We start from the raw sequence: 12,221 nt of genomic DNA, 5'->3' as shown, positions 1-12,221 counted from the left end.
GCTATCTGACTGGACTGTAGCAGACCCCAAATATCACGTTGGTATTTTATGCTGGTTTGCATTAGCTTTTCATACAAAACAGCAGCATTCTTTCCAATGATCTCCACTTAAACATCCAATCAGTTTGTATCTTGCACTGTGATGCATGCCCGTGTTTATTACAGCCATACATATCTTTGATTAAACAAGCAACTAACCTCCATGTTATGTGATATTCTTGAAGTATTAAAAAACAAATTGGGGATATTATATTTTGCTTGGGCACTTTGCACCCCAGATGTATGAACATTGACTTCTCTAATTTCAAGTAGTCCTTACTTTCTCGTCCCCTTCTCAGCTCTCCCTCAGACCTCTGGCTCCACCTCTTCCTTTCTTCCTCCCGCCCCCCCCCCCCCCCCCCCCACCCTCACATTATCTCTGAACAAGGGTTTCGACTGGAAACGTTGCCTATTTCCTTCGCTCCATAGATGCTGCCTCATCCGCTGAGTTTCTCCAGCATTTTTGTCCACCTTTGGTGATATTATAATGTAGATTTCATAATTTCAACCTATGCATGTGAAAAATGACCACACAGATGTCATTACAGGTTCAATCCTGACTACGGATACTTGTCTGTATGGAGTTTGTACGTTCTCCCCGTGATCTGCATGGGTTTTCCCCGAGATCTTCGGTCTCCTCCCACACTCCACAAACGTACAGATTTGTAGATGAATTGGCTTGATATAAATGTAAATTGTCCTTAGTATGTGTAGGATGGTGTTAATGTGCGGGGATCGCTGGTCGGCGCAGACTTGGTGGGCAGAAGGGCCTGTTTCCACGCTGTATCTCTAAACTAAACTAAATGACAACTCAATGATATTTCTACGCACTTTTCATCAATTTAGCTTAGCACAAAACAATCACCTCCCTTAACACAAAATGGAAAATCTTACCAAGAAGGTAACTGTGAAAAAATGTACATTACACCTCAAACAAGATGTCCAATAATCATCAGTTGGCACGACCCCCAAGCCATGAGAATTATTGAGCCAACTAACCCACCAGTATTTAGGTTTCATTTCTTACAGATTCACTAGTGATAGGAACCTGTGAATCAGATTAGGGTTGAAGACCCTCTCCATAGACTGGGGCTCAAAAATCTCTGTTGACTGAGGGACTTCTCCTGTGGAGTGATGCAGTTCTTTGGATGAAAAGTCCATTCTTTCACTTGAATGCAAAAGATTATTTTACAGTACTTCAAAAATGACCAGGGTAGTCAATGAAACAGGCAAACTGCAGATACTGGAAATCTAAAATAGAAAGAGAAAATGCTGGAAAGGGAAACGTAAGATTTCAGGTCAAAGACCATTTTTTTCCTCAGAAAGCTAGCATAGATTTGATGGGCCAAGTGGTTTCATAATAGGGTGGAGATAGGAGATTGCATTTCTGATTGAATTCTGTGACTGTTGGTGTATCACAAGGATTGGTTTTAGGATTAATGGCGTGTTTAAACAGTGATGTACGCAACTATGTAAACATTATGAAATTTGGTGGGGGAGATAGCAGGAAGTTTGGAAGAATCAAAAGCATTCAGCACTGGAATAGACTCATTCTACCCACATCCATATTGACCATGATGCAAATTATGATAATCCCATTTGCCCACATTAAGCCTGTAATCCTTTCCATCTTTCCTATCCAAACATCTGGCCTAATGCCCTTTAAACATTGCATCTGCCTCCACAACCTCCTCTTTGTTTAAGATGTTCACCACTGCATGAAAAACATTCCTCAGATCTACTTTAAATTTCTCCCCTCCCACCTTAGTTCTGTGCCCTCTCGTTCAAACCAAAGATCCTATAGCGAGAAAGATAGATCACTCGACTAAAAAAAAAAAGTGGTACAGTCATGGGCAGATTCATGGGTAATTTTCGGCCCCATTTCCGTAACCGGCTTCCGTTTCTGCACCAAAGATCCCATAGCGGAGCAAAGATACTAGTGCGGAGAGGGAAGCCGGTTACGGAAACATCCTCGTCAAAATCAAAGTTCTTAGATAAAAATCTTCTCCTCATTTTCAGAATCATAATTTATTAACACAAACTTTTCCCCCACAACGTTGATTACACTGCGAGTCGGGTCGGGTTACTGAAATGGATGAAAAAAGGCCCGCGTTCCGCTCCATTGCGTACTACAAGTCAGCCCATTGCATTTAGAATGAGTAGTCTATCTTGCTTCGCTATAGGATCTTTGGTTCAGACACCCCTGCCCTAGTAAACACAATTCTAAAATTTGTATGTCCTCAGAATTTTATAAACGTCTATAAAATCAACTTCAGGCCGCTACGTTCAGTGATAATAAACCCAGCCTATCCAATCTCCTCTTATAACCACAGCCCTCCATTTTAGCCAACATCCTGCTGAATCTCTTCTGCACTCTCTCTACCTCTTCCACATCCTTCTTGCAGTAAGGAGACCAGAATTGTACACAATACTCTGCAGGCTACAGTATGATATAAATCAACTGGAAGGTTGGATAGAACAATGGCAGATGGAATTTAATCCTAACAAATGTGATACATTTTTGTGAAGGCAAGCAAGGGTAAGACAATATACAATAAATCGTAGGGCCCCAGTGAGTGTTGATTAACAGAAACACCTAAGGGTTCAAGTATATAGATCCCCTGAAAGTGACAGCACACGTGGAAAAATTGTTGCAGAAGGCATTTGAAATGCTTGCCTTCAATGGCCTTGGCTTTGCATATACAGGTGCACAACCTTTTATCCGAAGATCCAAATAACGAAAACCTCCGAATAGCGGACATTTTTTCAGTCCTTGAAGAAAGGTCCTTGAAAACATTCACCGAGGGCGCCTTTCAGAGGTGACAGAACCTCCATCTCAAGGGGACAAATCCCCATTCATAAAGAGAAGGTGAGGGTTAACGCGGGATGGGTAAAACATATCTGCTCAGAAGTTAAAAAGTAAATCAATAAAGACGTCTTTTTAACAGCGGGCAGGCAGCAGCAAATTGTCGCTCCCTTCAGTTTCACCCCACCTACACCCCTCTGCTTCCCGGCCATGTGTGTGACCCCTTCCCTCCCCTCTCCAGCTCCCCGCTCATTGCACCGGCGCGGGAGCAAAGCCAGTGCCAGTCACCGGAGACGTCAGGACCAACGGGACACCGACCCCCAGGCCCACTGCAAGCACGGAGATCCCAGAGACCCACAGCCAGCAGCAGCCCAGCCCCGTTCCAATTCCAGAGGAACACGCTCTCCGCTGTCCCCGTAGGGACAGAAGCTGATGGATCGGGCTGTGAAGTCTCCCTTACCTGAGACTGGGAGCCATACAGTTGGACTCCAAAGACGTCAGGACCAACGGGACACCGACTGCAAGCACGGAGATCCCAGAGACTCACAGCCAGCAGCAACTCTAGCCCAGCCCCGCTCCAACTCCAGAGGAACCCGGGTTGCGGATGAGGGGGCGCAGCTCGGGCTGTGGGCGAACTGCCACTTGTCGCTGTAGCGGCGCATCGGGGGGCGGGTTGTTGTTGGTCCTGACATCTCCGGCCGTCCCCCTGGACAGGAGCTGAGAGACGTCAGGACCACCAGAAGCCGCTCCCCGATGGGCCGCTACAGCGACAAGTGGCAGTTCGCCCACAGCCCGAGCTGCACCCCCTCATCGGGACACCGACCCCCAGGCCCACTGCAAGCACGGAGATCCCAGAGACTCACAGCCAGCAACAACTCTAGCCCAGCCCCGCTCCAACTCCAGAGGAACCCGGGTTGCGGATGAGGGGAGCGCAGCTCGGGCTGTGGGCGAACTGCCACTTGTCGCCGTAGCTGCCCATCGGGGAGCGGATTCCTCTGCAGTTGGAGGGACAGGGAGACACAGCGGCCTTTGAGAATGGTGGGCAATCACTTCCAAAGTTCTGCCCACACAGTCAGTACACCTCTCCTACACTTGTCTCCCGCACTAAGATCATCTCGCAGAGAACCCTCCCTATTCTGCAAGAAAAAACTACATTGAAGACTCAAACTCGCGATCGAGTAACTGCCGGGATCGAGGCGCAAACTCGCGACCTTGCGGATACGAGCCGAGCACTCTACCACTGAGCCAGCCGTTAAAATCTACGCTAAAAAACTTTCATTCCGAAAGCCGAAAAATTCTGAATTACGAAAAGTGTCTGGTCCCAAGGCTTTCGGATAAAAGGTTGTGCACCTGTAATAATAATAATAATAATAATAATAATAATAAATTTTACTTTTGGACGCCTTTCAGAAATCTCAAGGACACCTTACAGAGATTAACAGGAATAAAAAACATATAATCAGAATAAAATAAATAATAAAGACGTCACAGAAACACAAATTAAAAACAGAATTCAGTCCAAAAACAAAAAATCAAAAACACAATGTGAAAAGTGAGCAGCGGCAGCTAAAGCGCGCCAGCGTCCACTCTCCCTTCCGACAGCCATCTTGGACAAAGACTAACAGGATTACTTACAGACAAAAAAAATCATCCCCCCACAATGGATACCACTGTGGGGGAAGGCACAATGTCCAGTCCCCAACCCCAAGTTCACACAAAGTCAGGCCTATTGAGGCCACCGCAATTGCCTCTACGGAGGCCCGATGTTCCTGGCCGTTCTCACCGGGTGATCTTGCCCCGGCGTCGGGAGAGTCCTCTCAGCGGCTGGGCCACCTGGAACGGCCACTTCCTAGCTGGAGACCGCGGCTTCCGAAGCCGACAAGGCCGCGCCGACCTGGAGCTCCCAGGCTCCCGATGTTGAAATCGGCGCCGCCCGCTCCGCTCCGCAGACCCGCAGCCCGCAGGTGTCGAACACGGCGGACACAGCTCACCGGAGCTCCAGCGCGTCGACCCAGGCAAGGCATCGCACGCTCCGCTCCACGATAGCGCACCAGCACTGTGCTGCCACCGATGCCGAGGTGCTGGGCGGTCCCCGCCAGGAAACGGCGCTCCAAGCCAGCTGGTAGGCCACGAGGACGAATCGACGGGCAGCCCGGAGAAAAAGCTGCCTCACCGACCAGGAAGGGACCTAGAAATAAAACTGCTCCCTACCCCCCACATTAAAAAGTCCATTTCTCCAACGGACGAAACACAGGACTTACTAAAAACGTTTTTTTTTTAAAAGCGAAGTAAACGGACGGCTGCTGGTTAGCAGCCGCTCCCCAAGATGGATCCTCCTCCTCCATGGCTCCTGTAGAGTTTGGACGCCATGTTTACAGCTTTATATAACATTGGTTAGGACACACCTGGAGTATCTTGTGCAGTCGTGGTCACCACATTAGGAAGAAGGATGTAAATGTGTTGTACAGGGTGCAGAAGAAAGTTTCCAGAATATTGCCTGGAGTGGAGCTTTTAAAAAGGGCATTTAAAAAGAGACAGAATCTACTGTATCCGCTGTTCCCGGTGTCAACTTCTCTACATCGGCAAGACCAAGTGATCGTTCCCCTGAACACCTCCGCTCAGTCTGTCTTAACTTACCTGATCTCCCGGTGGCTCAGCACTACAACTCTCCCTCCCATTCCCAATCTGACCTTTCTGTCCTGGGCCTCCGCCATTGCCAGAGTGAGGCCCAGCGCAAATTGGGGAACAGCACCACATATTTCACTTGGGTAGTTTACACCCCAGCGATATGAACATTGACTTCTCTAACTTCAGATAGCCCTTGATTCCTCTTCCCAGTTCTCCCACTAGTTTTGTGCCTTCCACTACAGTGATGAATGCAGTGGTGGATGTTTGTGTTAAATTTTGATTGTATATTGTGTGTTCTTTTTTTATTGCTGGATATTGCAAATTTCACCACTTTTCAAATTTCAAAATCACCATTTAAAATATTCACCTATTTCTAGCATTTTTAAAAAATCAATGTTGTGCTAAAACTGAATATTTCACCCAGAGTGTTGTGAATCTGTGGAATTTTTCACCCAAAGAGTTGCAAATCTGTGGAATTCTCTGCCACAGAAGGCAGTGGAGGCCAATTCACTGGATGGTTTCGAGAGAGAGTTAGAAATAGCTCTTTGGGCTAACGGAATCAAGGGATATGGGGAGAAAGCAGGAACGGGGTACTGATTTTTGATGATCAGCCATGACCATATGGAATGGTAGTGTTGGCTCGAAGGGCCGAATGGCCTACTCCTGCACCTATTTTTCTATCGCAAGCTGGTGGACACAACATTCACATGACTTTGTTGAGTTTCTTTCAGGGCCAGAAATGATATACTTATTGGCATAACATGAGGAAGAAATGACAGCTCTCAGCCAGAGTAGAGGCTGCTGAGAAAGTGGACGTCGTAAGCATAAAATCCAGGGCTTGGAATATAATGTAGAAAGCAATGATCTATCAGGAACAAGAAAAGTTATTTGCTGCCTGAACCAGATCGGGCATTGCAAGTATTACTTTCCTTCTCCATTCCATCTTGTCTTGCTAAAAACATCACATTCTTCTTTATACCCTTTGAACTTTCAGCAACAGTTTTCACTCTCTAGAAAATAACTATCAAATTTACAATTGCTATCAAGTCCTCAAACAAAGTGTCAATGTAAAACTGCTTAGTTTAGAGATACAGCGCAGAAACCTGCCCATTGGCCCACCGAGTCCACACTGACCAGCGATCTCTACACACTAACACTATCCTACACACATTAGGAACAATTTTACATGTACATTAAGCAAATTAACCTACAATCCTATACATCTTGGGAGTGTGGGAGGAAACCGATCTCAGAGACAACCCGCGCAGGTCACGGGGAGAACACACAAACTCCGAATAGACAGCAGCCGTAGTCAGGATTGAACCCGGGTCCCTGGTGCTGTAAGGCAGAAATTCTACCGCTTCGCCAACATGTCAGCAGTAGAGTTGTGTAGCAGTAGAGTCGTGTAGCACTATTACTAGAGCAAGCATGCAGGATAGGTTTGAACTGAAATAACACAATTGCCAGATTTAATTTACCTCAGATTCATCTGTGGACTCCTCATAGTTTTGAGTTTCCTGTAAAAGACAAACAGACTAGAATGAAAGCATTGCTTAAAGAGAATAATGATTTAGAAAATAGGGAAAGAGCAAGGAAATGGGATCAAAATACACTGCTTCAATGAAAATTCACCAACACACGAATGGAAGGCAGGAAGCCACCGCCGGCACTACAAAGTAAAATGCATTTCCACTGCTGCAAATGAGTTTGGAGAGGTGTCATTATTTAGTATTTGGAATATTTAATAGTAAAAAGGGCATGAGGTGGCAAGAGGACTCTTGCTTCAATTTGTTGGCTTATTACGCATTTAAGTGTAACTGCATTTTTGAGTGAATGCGCTATGCAACCTCTAATTACATTGTCTTGTTAAGTGTTTGACGGTCATTTTTAACCTTGGTGTAAAGTAGCATAGATTTGTACGATTTTGAGGTGATCAAATTCCCGATTCTACTATTACACAGTGGATGAGCTTGAGCTTCAACCTGTCATTAAAAATAACATCCTGATAACCTTTCACTCATTGTGAATTGATCAAATGAAGAAGCCTTTTCTCCACCTCTTAACCCATCCAACCCACACCTGGTTAAGCTTAAAGAACAAGACAAACAGTTAACTCATTGGGAACTGAATAATGCTTCGGCTTAAACTAAAGTTATTTAATATAGGCATTACATGTCAATGTAAATCTATAGAATGTAAGACGTGACCAAGAGAGTGTAATTTTACCATAGGTCCCCAAAGATTCACAAAGTACAATATCATAGCCAGAAAAACGAATGCACCAAAGATAATTTCAGTTTAAAATCAACATGAATCCTAGTTTGAAAATGATCTCCAAGATAATGGTGGAAAAAGTCTCCAATCACTTAAAGGAAAACACAACACCACAGTTAGTGAAAGTATTTTACAGCTCACGATTTGGCCGATTGATGGCCTGTTGTGTCATAGATCTTTCAAAGCATTGTTCAACGAGTGACAATACAGCATTCTGCTGAGAAGTTGATAGAAACCACAACAACATTTAGGATTTCCTCTAGGCCCTCATCTAAATTCTGCATCTGGATGTAGCACGTCTTCACTGGTTGGAAAATAACTTATTGGGGATTAATTTGTTTTTTAGAATGAGAGTTGTTTCAACATGATAGATGTCAATTTTACTTACCTCTCACGACCATACAGGGGACATGTCACGGGTGACCTCTCACGACCATAGGAGACCTCTCACAACCATACAGCCTGTATGGTCGTGAGAGGTCTCCAAAGAGTCATAGCGTCTTTCTGGTCGCCGCTGAATTTTCAACATGTTGAAAATTTTCGGCGACCTATGACGGGTGCCGGCAGTCGCCGAAAAAGTTGCGTAAGTGGGACAGGCCCTCCACCCATGAATGGGGCTGGAAATGAGATGTTAAGTATTTCATCAGGCTTTTAGAGTAGCAAACAATGCTGGGAATTATAGAACAAAGAGCACAGTGATGGAAAACCATCTGGTCAACAGCTGGTTTGTAAATGTGAGCATATAGTCTTCTGTTAACACAAAATTGGCTGTGCAGAGAACAAATATATAAGAATGGTTTGGGAACTGCCATCCTATGAGAGAAACAGTTTGATGAATTATAAAAGCACAAACAGGTATTCTGCTAATTACAGAAACACAATGGCTGAGGTAATTGTGCATTGCCACCAGCAAGAATTGGGAGAGGTTCACAGACCTATGAGGATAAGGGATTGGATGTGTGACTACCAACATTTCAGGATCTTATGGGGGAAGAGTAATTAGATGCTATCCGAATGGAAACATAAACCTCTCATTCGCTTCCTTTTCTACCACTTGTATGGGGACCTTCACATTTAAGAATGTGTAGGAAAGAGCCGCAGATGCTGGTTTACGCCAAAGATCAACACAAAATGCTAGAGTAACTCAACGGATCAGGCAGCATCTCTGGAGAAAAGGAATAGACGACATGTAGAGCTGTGCTTCATCCGGCAAATCATTACTTAGTTTCATTGGTAACCAAGCGTTCTTTCTGTTACACTTAATATTAGCATTATCTAATAGTTTCTATTGTGGCTTTTGCTGTAATAATAATAATAATAATAATCTTTATTTATATAGCACTTTTCAACAAAACCAGTATTTGAACCAAAGTGCTTTACAGAGTTTGATTAAATTAATAGAACAGACCAAATGTCAATATACCCATACAAAAACAAAAAAGAGAAAAAAGAAAAAAGACACAGAACAGTACACTATAGAAATCAACATGAAACGTCCCCCCACAGCAGAATTCACTGTGAGGGAAGGCACTAAAAATATCCAGTTCTCCCCCTCATAGTCCACCCGAGGTCGGGGTCTATATGTGGCCTCCTTAGCCAACTCGATGTTCTCAGGCCCTCTGCCGCGAAGCTGGATCATCGGCGTCGGGTGAACATTCTTCAGCGGCCAGGACTGAAGCAGCCGCCTCCTCCCTGAAGACTGCAATGTCCAAAGTTCTCAGGCCGCGCTGGCCGGACCTCTGACACTGGCGAACTCGGACACCAGGCCCCGCGGTGTTGAAATCCTGGGCCGCTCACAGTGTGGAGATGAGGCGGCGGCCGCTGCTGTCCTAGGCCCCGTTGCCATGGGGATGGGCGACGGCTGCGGAGGCGCGCCTGCGCGGGAACGGCGCTTCCGGGTGTGACGGCCCAGCTTCCGCATCCGTAGGACAACTTTAGGCTGTTGTAGGACAACTTGTTATATTTGATCTTATTTGATTGTGCACGCCAGGTTCATTGCATTAGTCGAAACAGGGCGGACCACGTGAAGGTTGCAATCTCCCACCCCCCTGGATCTAGGAGATAGCTGCAATAGCAAAGGCACACGGTGTTGGCCCTTCAAGTTCTCTGCCGACACTCGTCCAGAGGAAGGCTTCCCTTTAGTGTGAGCAAGCAGCTGACTGCTAGAGAGTGCGGCAAGGTGGATGCATAAGATTGCAGGGAAATTAAGACAGAGGGAAAGAAGCAAGAGAAGGACAAAGTGGGCAGTCAGTTTGAGGTTTTGCCAAAGTAGATTGCGGGAGGAAAGAGCAGAGCAGGTGCAGGAAGGGGACAGCAGAGCATCAGAGGAAGGAAACATGTGGAGCAGGGAAAGGAAGGGACAACCAACAAGGTGCAAGGGAGAGTTGGAGAAGTATGGAATAGATGGACACTGAAGGGGAGGAGAATCAGAAATAGAGAATTCATAATGGGAATGGACAAGGAAACAGAAGGTGGGAACCCTGTGTGTACAAGTGCACCTGCAGTTGTAAGCAGACCTGGTATCCAATCATTTTAGACCCTCTTACAACTTAGACAAAACCTAACAGTGACATGAGTATATCATGCCATGATCTGAGCTAGAGAACACGGTATGTATGTATATTCATAACAACCATGAGACACACAAGACTGTTAGGCTTACCAACATCTAATCCACTGTGTTATCACCATCAACCTGTCCCCAAAACAACAGGAGAAACAGATAGGCTACCACAATAAAATCAATCGTGCATTTCGTAAGAACACTTAGGCTGTGGGCCGAGCATCAAAAATGTGTCTAGAAATAGGATTTCGTGACCCAAGTCACCAAACTACATGACATTTTCACATATTGTGTAATTTTTTTAATATAAATCACCCCTGAAACCCGATATGAAGAAGACTTGCACATTTTTTATTAAATTAGAGAAAAAACGGAAAAATGTCGGGAATTTTTTAGTCCAATCAAAGCACATTTAACATTGAGTTGTCTGCCAGTTGGCCAATCACGCGCTTTGTTTCAGGCTAGCACACAAAATGACTGAGGGGGCTTCACAGATGCCTGTTTTACTGGAGATTCCGATGTGTTGTTCTGTGGAATAAATGTCGTAGAAACTTGCAGCAGGTAATTGTATTTAGTGCGAAAAGCATTAAAATGGCTGAAGAAAGTGCTGCGAAGTGGATTAAAAGCAAGAAAGCCTTGAAAGTCCCTGCTGATGTGCTGGAACACAGAGAAGGGCCCCATGAATCAAATCTAACTGAAAGGTAAGACTAAAGTCTGAATTTATGAAAATCTATCTGTATTGACTTTAATTAATTTAATTGCACCCTTTATAATGTGAATAAATGCATTCATTCATTCCTTAATCATTCACTCACTCACTCACTTACTCATTCATTCATTCATACATGAAATTGAGGGCCTAAACTATAACACAGTCAATTAAACATTTTCACTAATGCCAGCCTGTTGTAGAGTAATAAGTCTTTAACAGCTAATCTCGGAGCTGCCTGTGAAAACTTACCAGGAAAAAGTGCTCCGACCGCGGGGCCTAGGTACTCGCAGTAAAGTGAAGCCGCGGACTCAATTAATAAGCGGCCGATTCGCGATCGCGGAGCTGCGGATCATCTCCGCGGGGGGGGGGGGGGGGGGAGGCTGTACATAGTGCCGTCTGTAGCGGTCGTTTACAGACCCCGAGAACAGGAGAACAATGGAGGGATATCGATCGCTCTTTACCGCGAGTACCTAGGCCCCGCGGTCGGAGCAGTTTTTCCCGGTAAGTTTTCACAGGCAGCTCCGGGATTAGTTGTTAAAGACTTAATACTCTACAACAAGCTGGCATTAGTGACAATGTTTAATTGACTGTGTTAAAGTTTAGGCCCTCAATTTCATGAATGAATAAGTGAGTGAGTGAGTGAGTGAATGAATAAGGAATGAATAAATGCATGAATGAATTTATTCACATTATAAAGGGTGCAATTAAATTAATTAAAGTCCATACAGATAGATTTTCATAAATTCAGACTTTAGTCTTACCTTTCAGTTAGAGTTGATTCATGGGGGACTTCTTTGTGTTCCAGCACATCAGCAGAGACTTTCAAGGCTTTCTTGCACTTTAATCCACTTCACAGCACTTTCTTCAGCCTTTTTAATGCTTTTCCCACTAAATACAATTACCTGCTGCAAGTTTCCACGACATTTATTCCACAGAACAACACATCGGAATCTCCAGTAAAACAGGCATCTGTGAAGCCCCCTCAGCCATTTTGTGTGCTAGCCTGAAACAAAGCGGGTGATTGGCCAACTGGCAGACAACTCAATGTTAAATGTGCTTTGATTGGACTAAAAAATTCCCAACATGTTTCCGTTTTTTCTCTAATTTAATAAAAATGTGCAAGTCTTCTTCATATCGGGTTTCAGGGTTGATCTATATTAACAAATTTACACAATATGTGAAAATTTCATGTAGTTTGGT

At 44.7% G+C, this 12,221-nt stretch overlaps 1 protein-coding gene across 3 annotated transcripts in view; it reads right to left on the bottom strand.

The window, feature by feature from the left end:
• The window catches only part of vps41 (VPS41 subunit of HOPS complex), a 179,654-nt gene that overhangs the window by 163,793 nt on the left and 3,640 nt on the right, over positions 1–12,221 (bottom strand). For all 3 annotated transcript variants that reach the window (XM_055633832.1, XM_055633833.1, XM_055633834.1), the window contains exon 2: positions 6,951–6,989. In XM_055633832.1, the coding sequence (XP_055489807.1) occupies positions 6,951–6,989 (39 nt within the window). The remainder of the gene's footprint in view (positions 1–6,950; positions 6,990–12,221) is intronic.

Source organism: Leucoraja erinacea, chromosome 4 (assembly GCF_028641065.1).
Source record: "Leucoraja erinacea ecotype New England chromosome 4, Leri_hhj_1, whole genome shotgun sequence".
NCBI classification, from domain to species: domain Eukaryota; kingdom Metazoa; phylum Chordata; class Chondrichthyes; order Rajiformes; family Rajidae; genus Leucoraja; species Leucoraja erinaceus.
This window is presented reverse-complemented; position numbering and strand designations above follow the sequence as displayed.